This window comes from Nothobranchius furzeri, chromosome 9 (assembly GCF_043380555.1).
Source record: "Nothobranchius furzeri strain GRZ-AD chromosome 9, NfurGRZ-RIMD1, whole genome shotgun sequence".
Classification (NCBI taxonomy): domain Eukaryota; kingdom Metazoa; phylum Chordata; class Actinopteri; order Cyprinodontiformes; family Nothobranchiidae; genus Nothobranchius; species Nothobranchius furzeri.
The window spans coordinates 26,383,194-26,407,382 of NC_091749.1; the positions used below are offsets into that span (position 1 = coordinate 26,383,194).

Consider the following 24,189-nt stretch of genomic DNA (forward strand, 5'->3'; position numbering starts at 1 on the left):
GGTCAAAGACTTCAGAGACCTGAGAGGATGAAAGCGATAAAGTTGGGGTAAGTATTTTTATCACAGGAAAGCGAACAGTAACTAAACCACGTGAGGACCAGACGTGCACATCTGTGCGATTTACTTTAGCAGCCTCCTGAGCCATTCTGATCAGAGCGTAGAACTGGTTTGAGACCCCCGGCAGCGCCATCTTCTCAAACAGACACTGTTGAGCTTGAGCGAGCATCAGCCGTATCAGCATGCTGACCATCGCTGGACTCATGTCGTAGCTGGGAATGTGGGTGAAAGTCTCTTTGAGGAGGTTTAGGACACCTAAAGGAAAACCACTACAGGTCAAAACTGGTCTTTTAAAAAAAATAAAATAAAAAAAGGTCAGTTTTACACAAATGTCCAATTTATTTGTAATGTACTCAGTGGACTTGTAATTTGGTCACCAGCCCCTCTAAACCGAGGTGTTCACAGTTGCACCTGCAACCATTCTGAATACGATGAAAGTAACGGTGCGTTCGATTTGTCCTTGGAAATTCCAACTTCCGAGTAGGAAAATTCAAATGAGACACCCCCAAAGTCAACCCCCGAGTCGGAAACTCGGAAGGATTTCAGAACTCTGACCCCGACATCCAAAATGGCAGCTCTCCGCATCATCAACAGTAACTTTTGGGTGAAATTTGTTTATTTTACAAAACACTTATAAGAGTGTGTTTAAAACCACAGTTACATGTAGTGCTTACAACTCTAAGCTGAACATACAAAAAGTTGTGTTTTTTATGTTGAACGTACAGCTTAAAACTATGTTAGCAAGAGGAATCGACAAACTACTGGCTACTTGGGAGGTGTGCGTCGCTAGAATCCTGACTTCTCTGACTACGGTAACCAGAATGAGGTTAACTCGGGTTAACGCCATTCCCAGTTCCGTGTTCCGACTTCCAAGGTAAATCCAATGCACCATAAGTCCGACAGGCTACCTTAAAAACAACCTCAAGACAAACCTGAGAACCCTCGCCAATGTTTGGAGACATTTTAAGAACTCCTTTGAGAAAAAACAGAAAGAGGCACAAACACGAACTCAAACAAGTTTTTGAGATGACAGGCTTCACCTGATGTTTGTGAACAAACCAGTCAAAATAAGGTTTCAGAGTGTAGCAGCGGTCCGTGGGAACATTACACCTTTCCTACATTCTTACTTTGGGAATGTTTCAAGTTTTTAAATGCTAAATTAGAGCTTTTTTTTGTTAAAATGTGCTTTAGTTTGAAATAAAATCAGCCTACTCACACCTTGAAGATCAGTTCTGGTTGATGTTTCAATATAAACAAAGATATAAACCCTTTTTAAATGTTACCCATGCCTTATGTTAGCAACAAGAGCATCTGTAATCCTGCTAAAACGCATGCCTTTTACTTTTTACTATAAGAAGCGGAAACAGAAAGTTGTAGGCAGCTTAACAACAGACTTGATATCTGTAGCTGTAGTGGTTGACTTAATTTAAACCCGACATGAGAACCAAAGTAATATGAATATAAATACGTGTCATCAGCCCCAGATTTAGCTTACTGCTTAGACGAGGCTCCCTGAGACGCTACAACAGCCTTACAAGACAAAAAATAGTTACCAAGTAGCAAAAGGGAAGCCATGTTCAGAGCTGTAATTATCACGCTACGCCAACCGTGGTAGCAAGTCATAATTCCATCAAGACCCGTCTGAACCTCCTGAAAACTGTTGGCCTTCTGCTGGTGCTTTTGTGGACTTCAGCCACATGAAGCCAGAGAAATGTCGCCCGCTCCATTCATCACCATGGAAGAAGATGGAGGGTGGAGGCAGGGTGGGACTGTGCTGATGCACTTTTACAGAACAATGTGCCATTGTGTTGTAGAAGTGGATGTAAATGTTCAATACATATAAAACAATAAAAAAACATTTGCAGGATTATTTTCATGTGTCTGGTTTATTTGTGTTGGCACATGTGTGGGTAACTGATGTTAAAAAGTCTGGCAGCGTCAAAAATCTTCTTTGTTCTTATTTCATATTCGGACTAGTTTCACCCGTTTCAATAGGAAACTACGGGATTTGTGTGTTTTTATCATTTTTGCGCAGTATTCTAGGATTAAAACTAGAGGTGCTGAAAAAAAATCGATTCAAGTCTGAATCGGGATTCTTATTTATTAAGATTCAGAATCGATCTCAAGAACTCAAATGTTTGGCATGTTACAGGTTTGAGATGCACTTTTGTCCGTCTTTGTATCTTTCGGTCTTTGTTAGGAGAGTCAGTACTCGGTTTACTTCTGTGGTCCCATAAATTGAGATGATTTATTTTTGAATCTGCTGACAAGAGCGCACTTGAATGTAATCAGTTCCATACTCAGAAATGTGAGATATTCTCATATTTATGTTCTAAGTTGATAAGTGAGTACTCAGGATTACTCATGTGTTCATTTGAAGTTACTGATAAACGAGAGAAAACATTTTCCTTTGTAAGAAACCCGAGGCACTTTTATTAAACAGGTTGAGGACTCAAATGTTAAACTTGTTTCTACACATACCTGAAAAGTATTTGACCATATTACTTTCAAAGCTACTGTTAGGCAACTACAGGTTTGTTATATTTTACAAGGTAAGCAAAAATAAATGTTGCATTTTGGTCTAAAGATGGTTTCTGTTTATAGTTTTAGAATCACTTTAGTTTACATTGTAAATTTGCATTTTTGAGCATGACCAGTTTAAGGTAAAGTAAAAATTTCCCTCAGCTTTAACTAACTTGTACAATAAAGTAGCTAACGCTGGAACTGACACTCTTTGTTAATATTGATTGTGAATCGATTTAAATCGAGAATCGATTCTGAATCGAGTCGGCACCTCGAGAATTGGACTGGAATCAAATCGTGAGTTGCTCTAAGATTCACATCCCTAATTAAAACGGTCTTCTGCCTACCCGCGGCTTTCTGAAAGGCAGCGATGGCCTGCTCCAAGCCCACTCTGGTCTGTCGGTCACTGCGGGTGCCGATCTGGGAGTACAGAGCAGCCATGTTGAAGAGGATGCTGGCTTTCTCCAGTAAAAGGTTCTGCTGGCACACTGGTACTCCTGTGAAGGAATCATACCTGAATGGAAAGGACAACACGGTTATCCTAAGCCAATGCAGGCATAAGTAAATACAATACAAAACACGCTGTTTAATGTTGATCCACATTTCCAAGTTTCTAATCAAAAACAGCTACTTTTGAATGTGTAGATTCAGTATGGATGACTCCCACAAACCCGGTGTGATAAGTTTTGTGTGTAACTTTATGAACTTTTGGTCTTTAATATGAAACATCAAAGTGTTTTTCAAAGCAGCATTCCGTTAAGGTTTGACATTGAAAAAGTAATCCATGCATGCATGCCCTTATTCTCTCCACCTCTAATTAGAATTTCTTTTAATCCGCTTACATAAAAAGAAGGCTGCAGGAAGGCAAGCAGCCGCCTCAAACGAGCTTTTTTCTTCTACTCGTGCTCACAGGCTTGAAGGTGAGGGAGGAACATACTAACTGGTTTGGATGAACTGTCTGTATTTGTTATTAATGTTGTTTATGCTCAATTATTTCTTTGTTTTATGAACTTTTTAATAGCTTTTCTGATCATTCTGACTGCAGCAGCTGGTTAATGGGTGTGTACCAGGTGAAGAAGATGCCGTTCTGGCGGGTTGGCGAGAAGAAGCGGCTCTCTATCAGAGGAAGATGGCTGTAGTAGCTGGCGAGCAGCTCCACTCCAGCCTCTGATCGGCTCGGTGTTCTGCATGACTGGGATATGAAAGAGAAGGGATTAGATATAATCTGGAGTAATGAAATACCTTTAATGGTGAAGGAGGAGGAGATGGAGATGACCTTTGTAGGATAACCAACGCAACCCATTAGTTTACGCAAATCTGTTGCGTGCGTGCGTGCGTGCGTCTACCTGTCTGAGGTCCATGAGATCAGCCAGCTCCTCCTCAAAACTTCTGCCATCTTCACTGTAGTGCTCCAGGATGAAGTCCTGAGAAGACCAGAGACAGATCTGCACTAAACACAACAGCTGCAACAGTTGCGTCCTTACTGCTGTTGTTTGTAGGAGAATGAATTCACTCTGAAGGTCCATCTATGCCTCATGCCCCCAGCGTCTGAAGTTGACGTACCCATTTCCACACATAAATGCAGCATAAACGGGCCCTTAACCTGACACAGATGCCAAACTTAAAACTATTGGATAAGTTTGAGAAAAGTGGCTTCCGCTCCGGAGCCAGCCAGACGCTGTAAAGCCTGGCCGGTAAGACTCCGATGTAAGAAGATCAGACTCATAACACCTCAAGAGTTCCTGCCAGCAAACTAGATCAGGAAGCAGCTCGCAATAAATGAGACAACATGACATTTACGAGAGGGCTTCCAGTCACTGGGACACGGCGCAGCGATAACTCCTGCAGTCTCACCAACTACTGACACACTTTCTGCTCTTCTACAACAGGAACTGAAATGACAGACAAGCACATGAGCCAAAGATCTAAATCAGCTTTGGGCCGGTTTCTGTAACAGAACACGCCTCACAAACTCGCAGATGAACTACTTCATATGGATGGAGGCAGTTCAGAGGGGTGCAGACGCTGTGACCCAATCACCTCACAGAAAGAAACTCACTCTGAAGCCAAACTAAAAACATGTTTATTAGTTTTAAACCTGGAACAACTACTTCTACTTCTGCATCCTTTGGATGTTTTTGAATGTGAAGAACTGGTAGTTTTTGTACCTTGAACGGAGAGGAAAAGTCAATTTCTTTTGTCTCCTTCAGACCCAGAGCGATCAGGGGAATGTTGGCCGTTTCCCTGTGAGCAAGAAATGGAAGAAAAGATGATCTCACTCAGTTATCTTGTCATCAACAGGATATGAATGTTTGCTCTCACACACAGTGGCAACAGGAACAATAAAACAGGTTTATGCTGTAAAAGAAAATGTAGGCACATATTTTAACCTAAGATAAAGGATCGACTTGAAGGATCAAACAAAAAACTCCCTCTGATCACAGACCAAACCTTTCTGGGTCAACAAGGTAGAAAGAGTAGAAAATGTTCCAGTGGGCAGTGAAAGGTACGGACTGATCCCTGAAAATACGGAGACTTTAGTTTTACTTTCTCATAAAACGCACGTCGGGATAAGGCAGAAGGTGCAGGAAACACTCAGCTAGAGTCAGGAGGATGAGGGCTTCCTGCTGTTGTTTGGCTAACTAGCCTATATGAGTTTTTATATTTTAGTTTTATTTTGTGTTTTGTACACAATTCCAGGGTGGAATTTGCTGTAAGAGCTCCGGGGATTGTGTTACTGACAAACAGAAAGCAGGTTCAACTTGTTATCAGCAAGAAAAAACCACATGACAGACGTCTGCTGCAGTTCAGGAGGGCTGTAAGCGCTCCTCAGGCTCCAAGCAAAAATACATAAATACATCTTTAAAGAAGGGAGTTGGTCCAGGAATTACACAACCCAGAGAGTATCTGACAGCACAAATGTTCCCCTTGTCAGATTTAACTGCTACAGTTTTTCCAACTCCTCACACTCATTTATTGCTTTAAGATAAGACTGCATTCCTGTGGCACACAGAGTCAGAAAACCACCAAACATCTTTATGCATCAGCAGCACCATAAAGTCAGCGAGGTACTCCACTGGCACTGCTAGACCAGACCATTCTGCTCTGAAGGTCCAGAGGGGAGGAAGGCATCGGCTCTGCTGGAAAACTGAAAAGTTTTAACTCTCCCAGAACATCCCTCCCCCACCAAGGCATCAGCACACACCTCCCCACGCATCACTTAGGAGCCGGAGAGAAAAAACATGAACTGATCGACGTTAAGAAAGCAGGCCGACCTGTTTAAAAAGCCACAAATGATGCAGATTCGCAGGATGAGATAGTGAATGACTTTGTTCTGGTGAAAGGTCGATTACATCATAATTCGATGTTTAAATATTGAGTCCCATTTAAATAATACTTTAAAAGGTGCTTCCAACTAACACATTTGCATGGAATTTTCTAGGGATGGACAACATATCGGCATCGATATCGGTATCGGCCGATGTTAGTCATTTTTTTTTGCATATCGGTATCGGTTCGATAAATAAAACTTGGCCGATATTAACAACAGATATTTTTTCCATCTCTTCTCCATTTGTTTGCCTGTTTCAGGGGGTGTGGGGCGATTGTTTAGTCGTGTGAACAGTGAATGAAATCACCTCAGAACCATAAATGTGTGTGGTGTGTGTACATAATAAGGTAAATTCAGCTTTAATAATTTTCATTCTATACAAAATCTGCTGATTTTAGAAGAATTAATTTCAGTAAATCGGCATCGGCCCAAAAAGTCCATATCGGTGCATCACTAGAATTTTCATGTGGCTTTAACAAGCTTACACATAGCATGGCATTAACATGAGCTGCACAGAGTTCAATGAATGATTATTTAACCTGCTAACTCGCCGTCAGAGAAGGTATTATTATCCCTGGATACTAAAAACCCAACCAGTCGACCATCAGATGTCATGTGGAACAATTATTTTTCCATTCTGGCTCACGCAGCAAGGTTAAAGAGGCAGAGCAGATGCCTTTACGCTCCCGTTTTCATGTGTCATCATTTAAAAGTGCTGATGTGGAAACTCTAAGGAAGCTCTGTTTGTTGTCCAGGACGAGAACAGTCAATAAGAACTGAACGCCAACAACAGAACAGGTCAGACATCAGCTTCTGAGAGGAAATAGTAGAATGATGCACTTGCAGAAGGTGCTGTCATTTCCTCTTGCTAAAGCAACACGATTATAATCCTGTTGTGCTTTTTTAAAGCTTATTTCAAAGAAAGCAGAGACTGATGTGCAGCAGCAGCTGGAGAAAGTCATCTCATGTTAATAAAAACCCAACTGCATCAGCTTTTAGACCTGAATAAACAAAGAGGCTGAAGAGTTGTGGGAAAATCCTAGGGTGCTGAGGTGAGTGTTTTACTGTGGTACTCAGGAGTGGGGCAAGATTTCAGGCAGAAACAAGCAGAGTGGACCAAAGGGACACCAGCAGGATTTTAGGTTTGTGTATTATTTATTTGTTCTGCTGTAGAAATGGCCTTTTGCATTGTAGCCATGTCAAGTGAAGATGAATTTAACCGAAACAGAAGGACATCTGTGAGCAGAACAGCAGACAGGTGGTTAGCTCTGACCGATCCTCTGGAAAAGAAAACACTCAGATATCACATTTGGTCACTTATTTTTTTTCCCTTATTTACAAGTCCAAAATATCTGAGCAAACACCAGCTCGATCTCCAGGGAGACTCAAAACAAAGACCAAAGGAAAACATCGGTCTGCCTAGTGGCTGAGAGGAAACTTCCAGGTCTGATAAGGCATTGTGACTGCCGACTGGCCCTGAAACTGAGCTCAACCTCACAGAAGGGCCATCCTTATGACTGCACATTTAAGGTTTGGAGGTAATTTAAGGAACATTATAAGTAGGTCTAAAGCTCACTTGGAACAACAATCGTACAAAAGTTTTAGGGATTAGTAAGAAGCTGATCCACACGGCCCTCCACCATGATTATGGCTGCTCTACACAGCTGAGAGAATGGTGACAGTAGCATTTGCCAAACATATTACAGTCTATTCTTCTACAAATCTTGGTTTTTCCATTTTTACACAACTTTATGAATCGTTAGTTGACCCAGTTCTGTTATGCTGCAGGAGTTTGGGGTTCCAAAGAAACATCTGAATGTAATTCTGTTCAACACTGAGCATTAAGATGCTTTCTGGGTGTGCATAAATTTGCAGCAAAGTTCGCTGTGGAGGGGGATGCAGGATGGGCTCCGTGCACAGTTAAACAGAATTGTGAAATGGTGCGTTTATGGAACCGCCTTGTTAGTCTTCTGGAGGAAAGGCTAACTAAGAAAATATGTAACTGGGATAAAACAAATTTTCATCCATGGTTTAGAGATATTTCAGTTATTTTAGTAAATTTAGACAGGGGCATGATTCTTCAAAATAACTTAAAATGTGATATTAATTGTGTCAGACAGGAGTTGGATGTAAAATACAGGGAACAATGGAAGAAGGATATTTGGAATAAACCAAAATTGAGAAATTATGTACAATTTAAAAGGGATTATAATACAGAATTATGTCTCAAATGTTAACAAGAAGACAAAGATCTCTCTGTGCTAAAATAAGAACGGGCACCCTCCCTTTGGCAGTGGAAGTGGGACGTGGAAGTGGGAATACCTTGGGATTCTTGTCTATGCGAGTTTTGTGATTCCAATGTGGTTGAGAATGAATTCCATTTTATCTTTCATTGTTCCTTGTATTGTGATTTGAGAGCGTCTTTATTTGAATTTATCCAGTCGAAAAATCCCGATTTATTTTGGAAGCAGGAAGCTGAAATTATGTATTGGTTGTTTGAAAATAATATTTTTGTTTTAGCTAAATTTGTGGAAAAGGCTTGGTATAGACGCCAAAGTATTCTATACCCCATATGAGAAATACGTGGTCATAGTTGTGTTTGTTTAGCAATGTTGTGTATTAATCTGTATCACGCACCCATGTTATGATTTTTTGAATGTTGTAGTGTCTAATAAGCTCGTGTGGGTTGGGCACCCTTTATGGTGTATGACACTTAAATAAATTACATCAATCAATCTACATGGAAAGGTGTTATTAGTAGTGAAAAACTCTAAAGACTTTAAGACACCAAAGGTTTCATAAACGCCCACAGTTGACCAATATAGTCATGAAAAACCAAAGCTGCTCTTTGAAGTTGGAAAACCAGTGACCAGTAAGAAAAACTGCATTATACCTAGTTTAAAGGTGCATTATGTAGAAATGAAGTAAAAATGACATCATGTGGTAAAATTTGGTTACTGCGACCACTTTAAAGGGACTTTACGGAGTATTGAATTTTTATGCTCGTGATTACCCCCTCAGGCCAAAATCGTAACGGCAGCTTCAATAGTAGGCTCGTGCATGAGACACGCACGCTGTACGTGCACACTCCTTAATGAAAATAAAAACTGAGACAGTCCCGTGTGTGTGTGTGTGTGGGGGGGGGGGGGGGGGACAGAGGACAGGAGAACGCGCAGCTGATTAATTAAATAATTTGGTTCTGTACCTTTCTCTTCAGCACAGCCGACAAAGGTTTATGATGGGTCAGTCCTCCTGCATGCTCAGATCATTCCCTTCCCTTGCTTGAAAAATTGTTCCAAAATGAAAGTTGAACCCACATCTTTTTTATCTGTGAATTCAATGACGTTCGGCAAGTCTCAAATAAAAATTTGGGCATCTTCTTGTAAAAAAATATACCATTAATGTAAAAAAGAAACTCTAAATGACCTATGTTCACATCCAGAATCGAACCCGGGTCTTCTACACAAGAGTCCGACGTCTTACTAGGTGAGCTAAAGCGCCAGTGACATCTTTTGTATCTGTAACATTTATATTCTTGATGACACCTGAAACAACATTCAACAAACTGTTCGGAGCGAAAATGGCTATTGTATGTAATGTAGCTAGGTTCATCACTAGGCATTAGGAACAGCGACAAAGTCGCTGAGTTGGCACTACCTCACTCTCTGCTGCTAACAGCTACTGATAGCAAATGCTACGGGCTATGCCTGAGAGTGAACGCGCATGAAGCCGCCTGCTCGACCCGAGCAGCTCTCTTTTTCTGTGATTTTACAGAAAAACAGGCAATCACAGTAAAAATGCCAGGGCTCATTCTACAGGACCAGGGCATTGCAGTAGAATGTATGAAGAAGAAATGTATTATTTCTATACATGTTTTGGCTGTCAAACTTCCATAATGCCCCATTAAACAACTCTGGAGCTTTTTGCTGGCCGTTGTCAAATTACAAATGTCGGCGCTGCAGCATTAGCTCGCAGGAGACACGACATCCCCACACTCAATGATGGTAATCAGTAGTTACGTCCCTCCTTCCTTTGTTTTGAAAAAAAAAACTGACACTCCCCACAGCCAGCTGGATATAAAATATGTTTCAGTATAACCGTCCTTTCAAAATGACTGGAACATTAGACTCTTTTGGGATTTTCTCACAGCAAAATTCTCACTACATTCTTACATACTGCACCTTTAATTAACTGACCAATAAACAGCCCTTCTCTTATTAATAAAATGCATGTTCATTCTATTTTTTCTGAAAATTGAGCTAAAAGGTGATTTTTATTCTGTCATTTTATTGCCTGCTCACGAGGATAACATGAGGACATTTTGTTGTACAACAGGTGCTAATTTTCACTTTGACATCAGTCAACACTTCTCAAGTGACTGCACTTCAAATCCTTTGTTTCTTCTGAACATTTTGTTAAGAAACAACCTTGAAGGATCCTGCTACACACAGTCAGAAGGAACCAGAACAAAACCATATGTTCTTAACCAGATCTTAGATTAGCCTAAATTAATCATTCAGTGTGAATCAGTTTTCATATCTATGATGTCACTTATGGCTCAAGAAAACAAAACTTGTGCTGTTGTTTTCATTGTGAGATTCGCTATAGAAGCTGGGTTTTAACAGTTTTCTTGTCTGGAGCATACAGGTGCATGTTAACACAAGGATGATACCTTGCATAAGCAACTACTGCGTCTATTCAATTCAATTCAATTTCAATTCAATTTTATTTAAATAGCGCCAAATCACGACAAGAGTCATCTCATGGCACTTCACATAATAAACATTCCAAACCAGGTCAGTTCTTTAAGCCAATCAGAAAAAAATGTTCCCTATATAAGGAACCCAGCAAATTGCATCAAGTCACTGACTAGTGTCAGTGACTTTACAGCAATCCTCATACTAAGCAAGCATGCAGCGACAGTGGAGAGGAAAACTCCCTTTTAACAGGAAGAAACCTCCAGAGGATCCTGGCTAAGTATAAGCAGCCATCCACCACGACTCACTGGGGATCGAGAAGACCGAGCGTCCATGTGTGCGCGCGCACGCACACACACACGCACACACACACCAAGTAATGTTTCTATGGTTACATTGTGATTTCTTAGTAAATATTCTATTTGGTGAGAGATGAACTTAATTGTATTTATCCTAGTGAATCTATGATTAAACAGGTAAACCAGTAGCAGCACATCCAACGTCAAAGAAAGTAAATGTTATCAGGAGAGGGAGAATGCTTAAGTGGTTAGCAGCAGTGTGCTAGACGATGGCCCCTCCATGAGGCTACCACAACTCAGCAGAACATCATTGTAGCTTCTTCTGGGGAGAAAAACACTTAGAGAAAAAATAAAGTTAACAGCTGAAATTGCAGAAAATAGCAGATTGTAGAAGAAAGTAGTAGAGTGTGAAAAGTGGTCAGTGTATCATCCAGCAGTCTAAGCCTATAGCAGCATAACTACAGAGATAACTCAGGATAATCTATCCTATTTAGATGGAGGCATGTTGGAGGCAGGGCAAGGGAGAGCCGTCTTTACCAACTGTACTCTCCACCTCCCTCTACTCCCCCACTTGTCCAGTTCTAGGCTAACATCAGATTTTAACCATAGGCCTTATCAAATAAAAATGTTTTAAGCCTAGTCTTAAAAGTAGACAAGGTGTCTGCCTCACGGACTAAGGCTGGGAGCTGTTCCACAGGAGAGGAGCCTGATAACTAAAGGATCTGCCTCCCATCCTAATTTTAGATATTCTGGGAACCACCAGTAAACCTGCAGTCTGAGAGCAAAGTGCTCGGTTAGGAACATATGGAACAATCAGATCACTGATGTGTGATGGAGCTGGATTATTAAGAGCTTTATATGTGAGAAGGAGGATCTTAAAATCTATTCTGAATTTAACAGGTAGCCAATGTAGGGAAGCCAAGACAGGAGAGATACGATCTCTCTTTTTAATTCTCATCAGAACTCTAACTGCAGCATTTTTGACAAGCTGAAGACTTTTAACTACATTCTGTGGACTTCCTGAGAGTAATGAGTTACAGTAATCCAGTCTTGATGTAATAAATGCATGAACTAGTTTTTCAGCATCACTCCTGGAAAGTATGCTTCTAATCGTAGCAATATTCCGAAGGTGGAAAAAGGAAATCCTACAAACCTGTTTAACTTGGGATTTGAATGGCATGTCCTGGTCAAAGATAACACCAAGGTTCCTTACTTTGTTCTCGGAGATTAATGTAATGCCATTCAGGTCAGGTGATTGACTAAGTAATTTCCTTTTCTGGATTTCTGGTCCAAAGTTGAGAACTTCTGTCTTGTCTTGGTTTAAAAGCAAAAATGTTAGAGTCATCCAATTTTTTATGTCCTCAAGACAAGCCTGTAATCTACCTAACCGATTAGGTTAATCAGGGTTAAAGAATAAATATAACCGAGTATCGTCAGCATAACAGTAAAAGTTTATCCCATGCTGTCTAATGATTTTTACCAATTGAGAGCATTATATATAGTAAAAATAATTTGTCCAAGCACTGAACCCTGTGGTACTCCACAAGTAACCCTGGAGAAGATTTGTCATGTACATTTACAAAATGAAATCTATCAGACAGGTAGGATTTAAACCAGCCTAGCGCTTTTCTTTTGATCTCTACAACATATTCAAGTCTTTCTACAAGAACATTGTGATCTACTGTGTCAAAGGCAGCACTGAGATCTAACAAGACTAGAACAGACACAAGATTCTTATCTGAGGCCATGAGAATATCATTTGTAACTCTCAGTAATGCAGTTTCAGTGCTGTGATACTCTCTAAAACCCAACTGAAATTCCTCAAACAGAGCATTAGTGTTTAAATGCTCACATACTTGGATGGCCACTATTTTCTCCAGGACTTTGGATAAAAATGGAAGGTTAGATATTGGTCTATAATTCATTGGATCATCTGGATCCAGGGAAGGCTTCTTAAGTGAAGGTTTGATTACAGCAACCTTAAAATCATGTGGTACATATCCATTTACTAAGGATAGATTGATTATATCTAGAATGGGGGCAGTAACCAAAGGAAATGCATCTTTAAATAATTTGGTTGGGATTGGATCCAAAATGCAAGTTGAAGGTTTAGATGAAGCTAATATTTTTGATAACTCTGAAAGCTCAACTGGATCAAAACGGTTAAAACACAGATTATGTTCTACAGTAACCTCTGATGCTGCCTCACTTACTGAGGAAGAAGAAATCGCATTAGGGAGGATGTTAATGATTTTATTTCTAATAGAATTAATTTTACTCGTGAAAAATCCCATAAAGTCGTTACTGCTGAGGGCTAAGGGAATAGATGGTTCAGAGCTATGATTCTGTGTAAGTTTGGCAACTGTACTGAAAAGAAGTTTAAGATTATTCTTATTCTCCTCAATTAACGCTGAGAAATAAGCAGTTCTAGTTTGTTGAAGCTTATTTTTATAAAGCACAAGACTATTTTTCCAGGATAAGTAGGACTCCTCATGGTGCGTAGAGCGCCATGTTCTCTCCAATTTTCTAGCGTTTTGTTTTAAAGTTCGTAAATGAGGATTAAAACCAGGGAGCCAACTTCCTGTCCCTAATTACCTTCTTTTTTAAAGGGGCAACATCATCTAATGCCACAAATAAACAAGAAAGAACATGAACGAAGGCATCAATTTGTGAGGGGCTAGAAATGAAAATATTGCCCTCTGCTACGTTCCTCTGAGATGCTGAGGACAGTAAAGATGGAACAGTTGATTTAAAAGATGCAACAGCGTTGTCAGATAGAGACCGACTATAGTGAAATTTACATTCATGTCTCGAGAACTCAGTTATAAAAAACAAAGGTTATCAGAAAGTGGTCCGAGAGGACTGGATTATGTGGAAAGATCGTTATTTCCTCACACTCTATGCCATATGTCAGCACAAGGTCTAATGTATGATGGCAGGAGTGGGTGGAGCTATGTATTCTTTTGAGTAAAACCAACTGAGTCTAAGGCCTAGTCCACACGTAGCAGGGGTTTTTTTTTTAAATGGATATCCGCCCCTCCAAAAACTTGCATCCACACCACCGCGTTGGAAAAAAAAAATCTCTGTCCACACGTACCCGGATAAATACGTTGTTAAGGACATGCCAGACCTGTAGGCGGCAGTACTTCCCCCGTTCTTAACCTCGTCCTTCGTCTGTGGTCTTCCGCAAGGAGCAGTAATTCCGCTTGCAAAAACAAACAAGCAAAAAGCGCTTGGACAATTGATAAAGCGAGCGCAGCTCTGAGGGCATCCATGCTGTCGGCTAGTGTAAACACAGGTCGCACACGTGATGTCAGCATTTTTTTGTCGCGGAAAGTGACGTTGCGGACCTTAAAACTCCGGTTTTGTTTGTCCACACGCAGACACCCAAAACGGAGAAAACACAGATCTTCACTTTGGCCGGAGTTTTTAAAAAGATCCGTTTTCGTGTGAAAAAACTTCATTTTCGTGTGGATGACAGGCCAAAACGTAGAAAAATATCTACGTTTTGGCAGATCCCCGGCTACGTGTGGACAGGGCCTAAGATATTACTAAAGGCTACATTGAGGCAATCATTTTCAAAGTCCACATGAATGTTAAAATCCCCCACTACAATGACCTTATCAGTATTTAGCACCAAATCAGATAAAAAAATCTGAGATCTGATCCAAAAACTCAGAGTAAGGGCCTGTTGGACGAAATAAAACTACAAACAAGAGTGATTTTACAGTTTTGCAATCAGTCTAATCAATCTCAGAAACATATTAACCTATTTCCAAACAACTTAGATTTTACAGGAAAAAGGGATAAATAACAAGTAGAAAACATCTCAAACAGTGGATAATCAGTGGTGGAGGGTTAATGGTTGGGGCTCCTTACAGTCATTGAGTCCAACATGTACTCCTTTGTAGACCAAAGTGTTCTAGAGTCAGATGTGAGTCCATTTGTCTGACAGCTGATTAAACCAAACTGAGTCATAAAACAGAACATGATCTAAAACACAGCAGCAGATCTCCAACAGAGAAGGAGGTTCCACCATTATCGGTTTTTCCATTTGGGCTTAGTGTTTGTTTAATAAAGACTCGGACTAATGAGCTGTGTGTTTTTGTGCACTTGAGGTTAGATTTGAATAACGTCAGAGCGTAATTAAGACTAAATCATTTACATTGTGACTTATATTTAACACCATAATTTAACTTCCTATTCGTCATGACTGTGGTTTATTTTTAGCCACATGCAGCAAAACCAGTCACCAACACTCACACCCAGGAAGGAGCCAAACAGTTAGCTACATGCTTTTATTTTCATTTGCATGTGGGTTTAGCAGATTGTTTCCTTGTTGTTGTTTGTGTCAGAAAAACCTGTTGGTCTAGTTCAACAACCATCACCTTGTCTGTGTTTTCTCACTGTCTCTGCTCCTCTGCAGGGCCCTGATCACTCATCATGCTCCATTCATGTAAAAGACGGCTCGCTCAACCCTCACAGAACAGTGTCAGAGCCATCTGGTTCTTACTGGCTACCAATGAGCACAAGGTGTCTTCCTTTCTTCAACACCTGTTATCGTAGCAATCTTAGATTAGAGAGAAATTGTCTTTTTTTGCATCTTGAGCAATCTGGTTAATATATTAACAGTCAAAAACAACGTAAAAATGACATAAAAGTCATTTTTACTTTGACCAGTGTAAAACAGCAACTGTCAAATATATTGCAAGCATTTTTTCCCCACTCTACAAACTTCTCATATGCCTTTTCCTTACTCTGTGTTCTGGTAGACCTCCATTGAGCTGTTGAGTCCCTCCAGCTGTCCCATCAGGAGCTGCAGGTCTGAGTTAACGTAGCTCAACTCCAGAAGCACCATCTCCTTCACCTTGTTGTTGTTTGTAGCCCTGAACACGACAGACAGTAGAGGTTATTGCAAACAACAGATTAAAATGAAAATTAAGCTTCTAAACCAAGGGTACTCAAATATAAGTGGCCAAGGGCCACATGAAGGGAGGGGCAGTACCCCTGCCTTCAAAGGTCCAGTCCGAGGGGGTGCTGGTGGTCCGGGGGCTAGAAAGAGGGGGCTCTTTATGTCCGCGGGCTGTCTACTGAGTGCTGCTGATCTAAAGGAACATGAACACAGGCAACCTACACAGATCTTTCCTTTTTCTTAATACCTGATACACGGACATGGGTAAAACGATGTCGATAACAGAGAGTATCGGGAATTTTTGGTATACCACCCATCTTTATTTCAAACATCACCTAAGAAGCAGTGAATGAATTTATGATGCTAAGAAACCTTTAGACCAGATTTAGACTCATTACCACTCATTTACTATGAAGGGTATTTGGGGCAACCGTTTCAGAATTAAGGGGAGTGATTAAGTAAACTTCAAGTGCATAACAAAATAAACATTCTCAAACTTTACACCGTTTACATGATGTAACAACATCAAAAACAGATGTTCACATCAAACAGTTAACAATGACACAATGTAATGTATCGGAGTAGCCTTGTGTTAAGGTTTTAAAGGTGACCATTCAAAATCTGTCTGAGTGTTTTTATGTGAACATAAAGCATCTGTTAGATGAATGGGTTAGGGTTCACTGTGTGGCAGAGATAAGGCTGCTCGTCTTCACATTCATGCTTAAAGTATCCTGAAGCTTTGTGAGGAGGGATTTATGTGACACTGGCAGCACCGTGCGTGTGTGCTGGCAGGAGATAACGCTCACATCTACATGCACCAACCTCAACAAGTTCACTACAGGTCATGACAAATGGACGCGCGCACACACACACACACACACACACACGTGTCCTGCAGGCATCTCATCTAAAACCTGTCACCCAGGAGTGCATCTCTGTAACACCTCAGGTCTGTCTGCTCTGTAATTACAATGTCATTTGAACACAAGCGGGAGGTGTGGTTAGGTGTAGTTAGCTGATGGCAGCTTTCAGTAAAATGCTTCAACCAGCGAAGGATTTGGTTGTTTGATCTTTTATGGTGTTCTTACAGTTTAATATTTATCAACAGTCCCCAAAAGGCTGAGCTTCGACTCCCCAACATGAATGCTGTCTAAGAACATTACTACTGCATGTGCTCCTGTTGGCCAGCAAACGGGCTTCTGAGATTGATCCATTTTGGAATCATTTCAAGGTTGAGGAGGTAGATGTGCTGTGGTTTGGAAAGGACAAAGGCAAACTAGACCAGAAGCTGTTATTAAAACTCAATTTCAATACCTAATGTCATCGCGGTACATGGGAACCCGACTGGAAGCCAACAGCTGTGGTTTCTTTGGAGAGGCTGATTTATGCTTAAGCAAGATTGAAGTACTTGTTAGGCCTTGGGCCTCTGGTCTGAAGCAACGTGGCTAGTGCTCTTAGTATTCCTATTCGTATTAAACTCATGCTTTAAGGGCTCAGTCCCATTTCCTGTAGTAGCTGTCTTCTGTTGCTCTTCCACATCCTTGTGGAAAATGTCAAACTCAGTCCAGTTCTTGTTTTTATTAAAACAGCCTCTAACAAGAAGAGTTATGACGTTAAAACTAAAAATCACTGCAGACGAAAAGAAGGGAAAAGAGGAGAGAACTGGTCGGACCAGGCCGACTCCACCTGCTGCTGATCGAGCGGGAGGAATGTAGAACAAGAGGAAGGAAAGAAAAAAGGGAGGTGACTGAGTCGATGACGGTGAGTGACAAACACAAATTTTATTTACTCCAAATGTAAAACAATCAAAAATATCTCATGAAAGCAGCGACGCAGAAATGAGCCTTCGATACGAGAAACCAGGCAAACATCTAATTCACCAGTTTTATAGATATTGAGCTAAAATTTGATGTGGTAACACACACGCACGCGCACACACACACACACACACGCAGACTGTCTGTAAGTAACGACTTCAAAATGGACCTGGGAGCAAAACTGTAACTGAGAAATGCCGAAAGAATGTTGCAGCAGGTGGGAACACCCCCCCCCCCCCCCCCACACACACACACACACCAGCCTTTACTGGGCAAGCTATGTGAGGCAGAGGAATGTAGAGGCCTTTTTCTCACACGCACACACACACACACACACACACACACACACACACACACACACACACACACACACACACACACACACACACACACACACACACACACACACGCACACGCACACGCACGCTTTAAATTGAACAGCTCAATTTAAAAACATCTTCACAAATCAAGAAAACCAACAATTTCTCAAATCAAATCCACGTTGAGGTGTGGTTTCCTCATTTATTTGATACATTTGCAGTGTTCTCTAGTGTAAATCAGTGCCTTATGAGACTTTTAAAAAAAGCTATGATGCTCCTGTTCTTAAATGCAGAAGCTGCTGCTGCAGAGGTGGGCTGAAAACGGCAGGATGGCTCATTATTATTAGTGATGTGCACACTCCTCACTTCTGATAGGCTAACAAAGTATTCAACGATGTTGCAAAGTCACGATCACCAACACACTCTCTGCTCTCTCTCCTCTCTTCAATTATAATTTTAATCCTTTCTGTTGGCGGGCACGATCCAAGATGGGCAAGGCCAAGAATGCAAATTCACAGTGTGAGAATTTTCAAACTGTAGAATTTCACCATCTATTTTCAATCAGAAGCCAACGCAGGGCATAGGTAAAGGAGACCGTTTTCATGTTCAGCCTGCATGAAAAGCTCAGAGTGACTGATTATAATCAGAAATAAATCATTACAAATATTTTTCAGTCAACCACACCTTTAAATTTGGTTTATTTTTGTTATGAGCAATATACCACCAGTAGAATTTCTGCCACTGTACTTACAGAATAAAGCAGCCAAATAATCGGTTTCATAAAGTCTGTCCAGACAGACAGAACTGATGTCTCTGGACCAGGTTTCTGATTAATGACATGGGCAGCCAGGGAAGGGGTCACACAATCCCAGCTGCTGTTTAACACCCTCGCTGATCCTAACCACTCCGACAGGGACCAAAGACACCTTCACGCTACAGACGTATCCTTCTCTGTGGTTTCAAGAAGCTTCAGCTTCACTGTTTGGACACAACATAACTTTTCCATAAACTTGACACCATGAGACAAATAACCGTCACCGCAGCCTAACAGGGAGATCAACAGGCTACAGGTGCAACCATGTAAACTACAGCAAACCACCACAGCCTGTGAAACCAGTAGTTTTATAGCATCACCCCACAAACATTCACCTCTGTCTCACCTGGCACAAAGCTGCTAGCCATTTGTCTTTTTTACACGGATTTCTGATGAAGCAACATCAAACAGAAGTCAAGTGGACTTCTTACTGGAGCCTAAAGGGTGACAGGCAAATCCAAGCAGCTACTCCAGCTGTCAGAGAGGGATCCTGCATCCATGTTAGTGGCTGTAAAAAAGGCTTCGCCATCATCAAACCGACTCATCAGCGGGTAAAATATCACAGTGGTTCTTTGTTTTCTAGTAGGGCTGCACAATTTATCGCAAATATCGTTTCTCGATATCAGCATGCGCAACATGCATATCGCAAAGAACAGATAAATATCGCGATGAATGGTCAGCTCAAATGTTTGCTACACATAATGTCTTCTGTCAATCAAATGGAAGCATGATGTTTTTTAACTAATCAAATAGAGCTCTTCACCCATTTGGCCAACTGGGTGGGTTCTCATAGGTTAGATACCCACCCCCGAGGCGGACGGCACTTAATTCTGATAGTTGGCAAACACGTGACTTTGTTCTGCTGATTCTGCTTTTCTCGTGATCCACTGATCGCCTTTTCTTGTTCATTTTCTTTTTCCCTTTCCTCACATCTCTTGCTTTTCTCATTTTTATGATTTTTTTGTCTTTTTTTATTTCTTTGCTTTTGATTATTTTTGTTCCTGAGTTAAGTTTTTATTTATCGCAAGTAATATCGTCATCGCAATATTAATCACTGTTATCGCATAACGCAGGTTCTCCTAATATCGTGCAGCCCTACTTTCAAGTCACTCTGAAGGCATCTTCCACCTGATTGTTATGGCCACCAGCCTGGCCTCTTCAGGTGCAGGAGCCAGGATCACCCAGCCCCGGTGACCAGCCAGACACCGCCCCTCCTCCTCTCCCCTGAGGAGAGGAGGAGGGGCAACTACTGAGGCCTGGAGGCAGTGTTGCCAGATGTACGATAATTATCGTATTTGTACCATAATTTTGGGCTCTGTACGATGTACGATCAATAGTTTCAAAAATCCTCAAATGTACGATAATTTCACATTGCACCTAGTAACACCGTCTTTTGCTGTGGCTTTCCCAAGTCAGTTACATAATTTTAAACTGTTCTGAAGTCAGATTTCGCCTCAGTGCTTACAGGTTTATGCTATTGTGTCTATTACAAATACTGACTCTGGGTCTGTACTATAAATAGCCCAATCACATCGATAGGGCCTACTCTCGCGAGAAACTGTAAGGTTATATAATGTGGCAGTGTCCCGCCAGTTTTTGCTGTTTGCCCGCGAGCACGCCGAGTTAAGTCTTATCTAGGATGACAGAGCGACGAGACAATGGCTTCTAATCTTAAAAGAAAGACCTATGTAGAAATGAAATAAATAGGACTGCGCAAATGTGCATATTGTGTCAATGCGTGGAGGTCGGAGTGGTGCCGACACACTCTGCATGTTTATAGGCATTATATTACTGGTTTTAAAGATGTTTATTTAAACAGGGCAATTTAAAACACCTTCTTTGTTATATTATATTGGAGTGAGAAGTTGTTTATAGAACGTTATTATCAAATTTATAATGTACGATAATTTGTACTGAAAAACGATAATTTAAGCCTCTCTGTACGATATTGTGGGATTTTGGATCTGGCAACACTGCCTGGAGGACAGCAGGACCCCTGCACTGCTGCCTCCTAGACTGCTGAAGGCACAGCCTTTCTATCCCAGGTGTGTGTCGTCAGAGAGATTCAGCTCAGCTGTGCTCCTCACAGCCCGGAATAGCGGAGGAGGAGGAGGGGCGGTGTCGAGCTGATCACCAGGACTGGGTGATCCTGGCTCCTGCATTCAAATGGCCAGGCTGGTCCCCATAACACTGATATCATTTAATCTTTGTGGTTACAGACCAACAATGGAGGTAAAATACAATTCCACTACCTCCGCTCCGCTCCGACACGAACGCCGGAGCAAAATCGGTCCCGTTGTAGTTAATCAGAGCAATTCCACTACTGCGGCCGTGCTCCGGCAGTGCGGCGCCGTGCGCCGCCCTCTGTTCCGGCGTCCGGCAAAAATAGAATCGATCCTATTTTCGCCGGACGCCGGAGCACCTCCGCAGTAAATGGACAGAAATCACAACGGCCCAACAGGAAAAGGAGCAAGCACAACTTCCATTTTTCACACTAAATTGATAAACAAAAGGCGTTTTTTGTTTCATATGCACAGGTTTAACAACTTTTAACAACTATCAATGGCGGCTGAAGTTTAAATGCACAAAAGTAAGCCATAAATACAGTTTCTACTATCAAAGTAGTCACACTTTGTTGATCCAAACACTGCTGATCTCTCAACACAAATGATGGGCGGATTAAACAGTTCATTTCGATGCTTCTCCCACACAACGGGTGTTTGGATCTAACTTCCGCGTTTATTGCTCGGACTGTATCGCAAGATCTCGAAAATCCCGCGCATGCTTCTTTGCCCACCTCAGGTCTCCGCACCGGAGCGGAGCCGTTGTAGAGCGGGTACCAGAAAATTGAGTTCGGAAGCGAGCGGCTGCAGAAGGCGGGGGCGGACCGAAGCGTAGCGGAGCGGAGGTAGTGGAATTTGGGGGTAACTTGGTCAAATAAAACAAAACAAAACAAATTGGAGGTTTTTCCAAGGTGACAATTACCAACATGCTATCACCTAAATATATCCATAATAAAACGATGATCAGTAAAATGTAATGTATTTCATTAACATGTTCAGTAGTAAGCTCATGGAAATGCTAATAACATTTAATATCTACTGCTAAAAATGTAATGGTGACATTTATTATGTACGTGTTATCAATAGTCCAGTTTTAAAAAATGTTCAAAGATAGATGCGTTTGTGAATTACATGCTACAGTGGCTTGTCAAAATCCTGCAGCTGTGTTGAGCAGAGCAGACTCGAAGCAGCAACCCGACTGCAGGGGTTCTGCTCCATAGCGCTGCAGACAGCTAAGAATAAACAGGATGATCTCGACTTTTCTTCCGCTTGAAGAATTTAGATTTTCTTAGTTTCCAGACCATCGTGAACCCCACTTGAGTGTGAGCCTGCTAACCACTAGCATTAGCTAATCTGCCCGTAGTTGCACTTTTGATCCCAAACGTTTGGCCGTTTCTGCCTTTGTGTCTTTGCTGGTTTCTCTGTTTTCCTCCACAGCACCTAGATTAGCACATTGTGCACCAGTAAAAAGCTTCTTCCTCACACAATAGCAAGCAACTTACCTTTGTTCAATAAAGTTCTGGAAAAAAAAGTTACTTGAAAAGATGCGCCCGAGTGCTATGTCTACAAAGAGTTTCTTGCACACAGTTTTTTTTTATCGCATGCAACATGTTGCCCTTGAGGCTAACAACAACAATAACAACAACAACTTGACATCAATCATGGAGAGGAGGGAACAAGGAGTGGGCAGTAGAGAGGGGGGACGGGTGCAGGAAGGGTGGTAGTTTAGAAGATGCTCTCTGAAGAGCAAGGTCTTCAGGAGTTTCTTGAAAATTGAAAAGGAAGCCCCTGTTCTTGTAGTGCTCGGAAGGTCATTCCACATTTGTGGAACGATGCATGAGAAGAGTCTGGATTGTCCTGAGCGTGGTGTAGGCACTGCTAGCCGACAATCCTGGAAAGTATGGGCACGGTGGCTGGAAAAAAGGGCCAGGCAAGGCGTTTATGCCAATCTACTGCAAGAGATGCGCCTTGACAACCCAGAATCCTTCCGACAGTACCACCGCCTGGAACCTGAATCCTTCAAGAGGGTAGTGGAAACAGTGGGCTCATCAATCCACAAGGTACCGTTTTGTTTATTTTCTGACACGCAAACAGGGCAGGGGGCTGCATCTGAATACATCTTAGGGTCATGTGAGCGGAGAACGCTCTTTGATTGGCCACTAGAATATTTCAGCTCAGCCAGCAGCTCACGTAGCGTGAGTTTTTACCCCCAGTGAGGCGTAAAATATCAAACCAGTTAGATATTCACCTCAGCGTCTCATGAGGCAGAAAACTCAGTGAAAATCAGGCACACACCGCGAGGTGTCGGCTGAGCAAACAGTCATTTGGGGCTGTTTGCTCAGTCGTCTGCTCTTGTTAAAGGTTGCACGACACGAAAAAATGTTGCACAACACAACAATCCGATAAAGAAATGCAGATTTTTATCAATTTAATCGATTGGTTGTTGCAGCACATGCAAATCTCTGTTTGCATGTGCATCCTCATAATTTATGTGTTATGCATTAGGCTGTGTGCATGTGTCTTACTTCAGCAGGTTCTCAGCTCCAGCCCTCATCCTCATCTGTTTGATGATCTGCTGGTTCAGGGTGGCTCGCTTGTTCTGCAGTTTGCTTCGTCCGGTCTGTGCATTTGGGCTGCAACCCTGAGACAGGACATGCAGACACAAACATATTAGAAATAAAAATCATCAAATATACTTATAAATACATGTTTTTCAGCTGTGAGAGTTTCTACAGTACAAAATGGGTCTGGTGGTTGGGATCTTTGTTTTGTCAGAAGAAATACATGATGCCATAGTTTGCATCACGAGAGCAGAAATAAATGCATCACATATAATTGGATGGACTCAATATTGCATTTCTAAGCTAGTTACCATATTTTCCGGACTATAAGCCGCTATTTTTTCCCACGCTTTGAACCATGCGGCTTATAATGAGGTGCGGCTTTAATCAACCAGAAAGGATAGATGCTGGAAAGTCTAATGAAGGAATGGTTAAAGAAGTGCTACGAAAGCGCCCAGGAGGATTTATTTCACAGTAAAACGGCGCTGCTTGTTTTCCCAGCTTCACCCCGGAATGATGACAGCAACACGGAGAGCAACACCGACATCACCACAGAAAAGGTATGTGACGAAGCTCTTCTGAGGCTGTTCAACTCCGACACTGAAGAAGAAGAAGATGACTTCGGTGGTTTCAGTGCGCAGGAGGACGATGAATAAACTAATCAATAACTTTTCTGTTTTGTTTGATAATGATCAGTTCAGTTACGTTCAGTTAAACTACGTTTTCAGTTCAGTAGATATCTGAGGCTTTTAGCCGGGTGCGGCTCATATTGAGGTGCGCTCTATAGTCCAGAAA

General features: G+C 41.6%; 1 protein-coding gene across 2 annotated transcripts in view; it reads right to left on the bottom strand.

Annotated features, from left to right (window-relative positions):
* Window positions 1-24,189, bottom strand: part of rhpn2 (rhophilin, Rho GTPase binding protein 2) — a 38,597-nt gene that overhangs the window by 7,532 nt on the left and 6,876 nt on the right. For both annotated transcript variants that reach the window (XM_015953936.3, XM_015953935.3), the window contains exons 2-9: window positions 23,359-23,474; window positions 15,665-15,793; window positions 4,749-4,824; window positions 3,927-4,004; window positions 3,648-3,772; window positions 2,928-3,094; window positions 125-312; window positions 1-19 (exon numbers count right to left, since the gene is read on the bottom strand). The exon at window positions 1-19 is cut by the window's left edge and continues 138 nt beyond it. In XM_015953936.3, the coding sequence (XP_015809422.1) occupies window positions 1-19; window positions 125-312; window positions 2,928-3,094; window positions 3,648-3,772; window positions 3,927-4,004; window positions 4,749-4,824; window positions 15,665-15,793; window positions 23,359-23,474 (898 nt within the window). The remainder of the gene's footprint in view (window positions 20-124; window positions 313-2,927; window positions 3,095-3,647; window positions 3,773-3,926; window positions 4,005-4,748; window positions 4,825-15,664; window positions 15,794-23,358; window positions 23,475-24,189) is intronic.